The sequence below is a fragment of the Oncorhynchus keta genome, chromosome 34 (genome assembly GCF_023373465.1).
Source record: "Oncorhynchus keta strain PuntledgeMale-10-30-2019 chromosome 34, Oket_V2, whole genome shotgun sequence".
In the NCBI taxonomy this organism is placed as follows: domain Eukaryota; kingdom Metazoa; phylum Chordata; class Actinopteri; order Salmoniformes; family Salmonidae; genus Oncorhynchus; species Oncorhynchus keta.
Genome location: NC_068454.1, coordinates 8,649,356 through 8,655,355, shown reverse-complemented (window position 1 = coordinate 8,655,355; position 6,000 = coordinate 8,649,356). Strand labels below are relative to the sequence as shown.

At 40.4% G+C, this 6,000-nt stretch overlaps 2 protein-coding genes across 2 annotated transcripts in view; one reads left to right on the top strand and one right to left on the bottom strand.

Moving 5' to 3' along the window:
* Positions 1–1,344: 1,344 nt before the first annotated feature.
* Positions 1,345–3,479, bottom strand: LOC118377984 (7-methylguanosine phosphate-specific 5'-nucleotidase-like). Its single transcript, XM_052492610.1, has one exon. The coding sequence runs from the start codon at positions 2,966–2,968 to the stop codon at positions 2,489–2,491; it is 480 nt and encodes a 159-aa protein (XP_052348570.1). The 5' UTR covers positions 2,969–3,479; the 3' UTR covers positions 1,345–2,488.
* A 1,440-nt stretch (positions 3,480–4,919) lies between these two features.
* Positions 4,920–6,000, top strand: part of LOC118377983 (major facilitator superfamily domain-containing protein 6-like) — a gene marked incomplete at its 3' end in the record, with an annotated part of 29,361 nt that continues 28,280 nt past the window's right edge. Inside the window, exon 1 of the mRNA XM_052492603.1 lies at positions 4,920–5,466. The remainder of the gene's footprint in view (positions 5,467–6,000) is intronic.

Here is a 6,000-nt window from a genome sequence, read left to right as displayed (position 1 = left end):
GAAAGGAAGGGGTGGAGTAAGGAGACACCAGTACTCTGTATTAAACCCGTTGCTCAGCACAAGACCCATTTAAGTTTTGCAGATGTAACAGTTGTTAAAGTACTGTGTGAATTTCACCAGGTTCATATACAGTGGGGCAAAAAAGTATTTAGTCAGCCACCAATTGTACAAGTTCTCCCAATTAAAAAGATGAGAGGCCTGTAATTTTTATCATAGGTACACTTCAACTATGACAGACAAAATGAAAATCACATTGTAGGATTTTTAATGAATTTATTTGCATATTATGTTGGAAAATAAGTATTTGGTCAATAACAACTTTATTTCAATACTTTGTTACATACTCTTTGTTGGCAATGACAGAGGTCAAACATTTTCTGCTGAGTTGCATCCAAAGAACACCATACCTACTGTGAAGCAAGGGGGTGGAAACATCATGCCTTGGGGCTGTTTTTCTGCAAAGGAACCAGGACGGCTGATCCATGTAAAGGAAAGAATGAATGGGGCATTTCAGAGAAAATATAAACATGGCAAATGTTCAAAATGCTATTACTTTTCTCATGTACTTTCAATGTATCAAGGCTAAAGGTGGATGGATTCTTTAAGACCAGCATGGAGTGACACTGTAAAATGGCAATATCTACACATGTCTCGAATTACTATTACTTTGACCACATGGTGGCACTGTGGTGCCACAAAAGTCCATTGTAAAACGTAGCCACGCACACAACGCTATGCCATAACACCGTGACACCGTATCATCAGATTCCATACTGATGATATCCACATAAAACAGTAGTCTATTGTTAAAAGCTGAAAATAAGTGCCTAACATGAACATCATTTACTGTAATCATTCTCATAGAATAGACACTTTTCAACATCAAAAAAAGGGCGAGAACAAAGTCTCACAAAACAAAAAAGATGGCGTATAGTGTATAGAACACGAAGAAAAAACACTGGCATTTCAAACTGACACGGCAAAAGTCAAGTTAGATTGTCCTGTCTTCTTTCCCTTCATGTGACAAAGATAGGTCCCACATGACAAACAAACCGTAACTCATTCAACTTTCATCTATACAGAGAAGACAACAACATCTATATCCAAACAACAGCACCCACATGCATACATACAGTACCAGTCAAAGGTTTGGACACACCTACTCACTCCAGGGTGTCTCCCCACTTGTACTACCTTCCACATTGTAGAACAACCGTGGAAGACACCAAAACCACGAAACAACACATATGGATGGAATCATGCAGCAACCAAAAAAGTGCCAACACAAATCAAAACATATTCCACATTTGATATTCTTCAAAGTAGCCACCCCTTGTCCTGATGACAGCCCCGCAAACTCATGGCACTCTCCCAACCAGCTTCATGAGGTAGTCACCTGGAATGCACCTTAATTAACAGGTGTGCCTTGTTAAAAGTTAATTTGTGGAATTTCTTTCCTTCTTAATGCATTTGAGCCAATCAGTTGTGTTGTGACAAGGTAGGGGAGTATACAAAAGATAAGTCCATATTATGGCAAGAAAAGCTCAAATAAGCATAGAGAAATGACAATCCATTATTACTTTAAGACATGAAGGTCAGTCAATGCGGAAAATTTAAAGAAATCTGAAGGTTTCTTCAAGTGCAGTCGCAAAAATCATCAAGAGCTATGATGAAACTGGCTCACATGAGGACCGACACAGGAAAGGAAAACCCCCTCTAAGTTCTTTAGAGTTACCAGCCTCAGAAATGGCAGCCCAAATAAATACTTCACAGAGTTCAAGTAACATACACATCTCAACATCAACTGTTCAGAAGAGACCGCGTGAATCAGGCCTTCATGGTCTAATTGCTGCAAAGATACACTACTAAAGGACACCACTAAGAAGAGATTTGCTTTGGCCAAAAAACACAAGCAATAGACATTAGACCGGTGGAAATCTGTCCTTTGGTCTGATGAGTTAAAAGTTGAGATTTTTGGTTCCAACTGCTGTGTCTTTGTGAGATGCAGAGTAGGTGAACGGATGATCTCTGCATGTGTGGTTCCCACCGTGAAGTATGGAGAAGGTTTGGTGGTGTTTTGCTGGTGACACTGTCTGTGATTTATTTAAAATTCAAGGCACACTTAACCAGCATGGCTACCACAGCATTCTGCAGTGATACGCCATCCCATCTGGTTTACACTCTGCTGGACAATTGTTTATTTTTCAACAGGACAATGACCCAACACACCTCCAGGCTGCATCAGATGATCTGGCCTCCACAATCACCTGACCTCAACCCAATTGAGATGGTTTGGGATGAGTTGGACTGCAGAGTAAAGGAAAAGCAGCCAAGAAGTGCTCAGCATATGTGGGAACTCCTTCAAGACCGTTGGAAAAGCATTCCAGGTGAAGCTGGTTGAGAGAATATCAAGAGCGCGCAAAGCTGTCATCAAGGCAAATGGCGGCCACCCCGAAGAACCTGAAATACAAACTATGTTTTGATTTGTTCAACACTCCCCCAGCACGTCTCCTAGCCCAGCAGAGAAGATGAGCAGAGGGATGCTGTGCTCCTGCATGTGGTCAAAGAACAGCTGGTAGAGCTCCCTGAGCATAGCATCGGACTCCTTCACCACATCCTGCAGCAGGTCTTTCCTGATGCGCTGCTGCACCAGAAGAGTATGGGCTTTAGTCCACCACTCCACCATCTCCTCTGCTGTCCGTTTGGAATCGATCTCTATGGGGTAATATGTGTTGAGCAGGTCCTTCAGCTGTGCTTTGCACTCCTCACTGATGAGCCTGCTGTTGTTCAGGATATTGTGACTGGGAGGACACCGCTTCCCATTGTAGGCAAACCGTGTGAGGGTCATGTTGAAGTCTGAAATCACCTGAATCGTGCTGGTGCCAGCCTTCTGCATGGCCTTGATGATCTCTTCCACCCTCTGAGGGTCCCTCATACACACTGAGGGACTGGACAGCTCTGGGATCATTTTTCTAGAGAGATGTTGTTTAATTCAAGAAAAGTTCAAAGATCCAAACGATGGATTTAGCTAGTGTCACGGCCCCTCCTCTGCATTGCAGGGACGGTTCCTCCTGCAGGCAGAAGAGGGTCGTTAGTGATTGGAGCCACCTGTGCTCAGGGTATTTAAACTGCTTCACTAACCACTCTTGTCTCTCTCTCTCTGCTCCTCCAGGTATGATCCTGTTTTGTTTGTTCCTTTGTAGTTTTACGTAGTTTTCACTCCGTCATATTGACACAAACAGATTCACGCATCCCTGCACTTTACATACACCTTACATTATGATACTTTCACACCTCATTCCTTTTTCTTTGTTTAAAGTGAACACTTTTTTGTTTATAATAAAGAACCTTTTTGATTGGCCTATACCTGTTGGTGTCCCCTCATTTTTGCCACAGGCTATGAGCCCGCCTGTGACACTACAAATGCAATCAATATTATACAGTTATATAGCTAGTTAGCTAGCATTTAGCTATGCTGCAATAACCAGTCTACCAAAAAACTATCTCTTCCTCTTTTGCCCTGCAAGTGTATTCTCGTCAGACGTAATGAAATATCATCAGAAGTGTCCACTTCATTTGAGGGCTGAGGGGATAGGGTGTGTCTTTTAAGTGTTTGGACTGCAAACTTCTTCATCTTCTTCTCTTGTATAATGGTGTTTGCAAAAAATTGGATGTACATTCCACCACCTACTGTGCGGGTGGATAATAAATGTTTGTGGATTTTATTATTATTATTATAATAATACTAGTTTTAATTGCCTTTTTGTTTTTCATTTTTTAACAACCATGTTGTTTAAATTCATTTATAAAGTGAAAAAAGGTTTTGTATTAGCCCTTTTGCATTTGTGAATATAAAACGTACCTAAAGATCCCAAAAAGGAAATAATGTGGGTTAACATCACTTCTGGAAAGCAAGTTAGACTACCTTCAAAATAAAAGCACACATTTCAAAACACTGAATTATCAATAACTCCTTAGAATACTATATCTACTAATATTGCTCTAATAATGACAAGTAATAAATCATGAACTAAAACAATGCGAGCCTCGCACTGGGCCTCCGTGTCCTCTCACGGCGAGGGAGGGTGACCAGAGAGTGAGCACAGCCTGTTCCCTGCAGAGTTGACCCTGGGTCTGGGTTCTCCCTCGCCCTCGTATGCCCACGGTGAGTAGGTACCAGACACTTGGTAGTGAGTGTTGCAACAGAGGACAGATGATTTTTCCATGCTTCAGGACCTGTTCTGTGAGCTTGTGTGGCCTATCACTTTGTGGCTCAGCCGTTGTTGCTCCCAGACGTTTCCACTTCACAATAACAGCCCTTAGTTGACTGGGGCAGCTCTGGCATGGCAGAAACTTGACAAACTGACTTGTGGGAAAGGTGGCATCCTTTGACGGTGACCCGTTGAAAGTCACTGAGCTCTTCAGTAACCTGTCAGCAACAGGTGTAGTTGAAATAGCCGAATCCACTAATTTGAAGGGTGTCCACATAGTGCATATTACACATTCCAATTGGTTGTGGCTAACGCTAGCTAGGTGGATTACATTAGCTAGGTTAGGGTAAAGGTTAGGAGTTTGGAGTTAGGGGAAGGGTTAGCTAACATGCTAAGTAGATGCAAAGGAGCTTAAACATATTAAGTAGTTGCTAATTAGCTAATCCAACCATCCTCCTTTCGTTTTTGCTTGAAGAAACCTTCTGTTTTATCTAACCATACCAAACGCAACATATCATACTCATTTGAGTGTCCCGGATGTTTACTATGTTACATCCAGTCTATGAGACCAGCCTGTCAAGGGGAACAAACGCTGCTATTTATCTGTTACTTTTATTTCTTATTCTTATTTTTTATATATATATATATATATATATATATATATATATAATAAAAATATACATTTTAAACTGCATTGTTGGTTAAGGGCTTGTAAGTAAGAATTTCACTGTAAGATCTACCTGTTGTATTCGAGGCATGTGTCAAATACGATTTGGTTTGAAATGCAGCTATTCTAACAAGCGAGTGGCTTAATCTGCTCTGCGCCTTTTATTTATGTCTGTTTAAATGAAATAACTGGACATGCGGAAAGCAATATAGACGAGGACAAGAAGCCACTTTGGACTATCAGTGTATTCATCATCATTGAGTAAATGCGCAGTCAGTCTGATTTTATGCTGCACACACGCCACAACAGTCTGGAACTCTGAAATAGTCCGGCAGTCGTGAGCGGCCGAGAAATGACGTCAATCTGGACTTTTCCGAAAAAGATGTGTGTTCAACATGAATAACCCCGTATACGTTTGAAAGCGTATAATTATAGAACGGCTTTTTTTTGACGGTGACATTAGCTGCCTGTCCGCATATTCATCCTATGAAAGTCGTCGCCAATAGGACATCTAAATTATGGGCTCGAGAAGATACATTGTAGAAAAGCGGACTCAGACAACATTGAGACATTGAAACAATAATTTGGGTAAGAAAATAGCTTTGCTGTTTTTAATTTTAATTTTAACTTCCTACTATTGGCTTAATTTGTGTTAAATAGAATAACACGTTTAGATACGCCTTCTGTTTAAAAAAATAATAATAATAACATTTGTACATTGAATATAGATATACATTTGTAATGTATTGTTGCAAGAAGAAACGTCTCAAACGAAAGGTGTATAGCCTAGTAAATAATGGCCAGCTGCAGTGAAAAAACAGCTTATTATTATCAATGGTTATGTGATGTTGTCTTGTCATTAATGCCCGAATATATTTGTATCGCGCAATGCACAGCTAGTCACAGGCTAACAGTTATATTATTGGTACGCTACAGGGAAATGTGGAGTCATGTATCCTGCTGTACAGGCAGTAGTCTAATGGATATGTTTTCCCCGAGGCTTTTATATAACAACATGTAAGAGCTTAAACATCATACTCAATTGTCTTGCTAATCAAATTATTGTATTTTTGACTGCACTTATAAGTTATTGTTATAGATGTTTTAGATTTTTCTACTAAA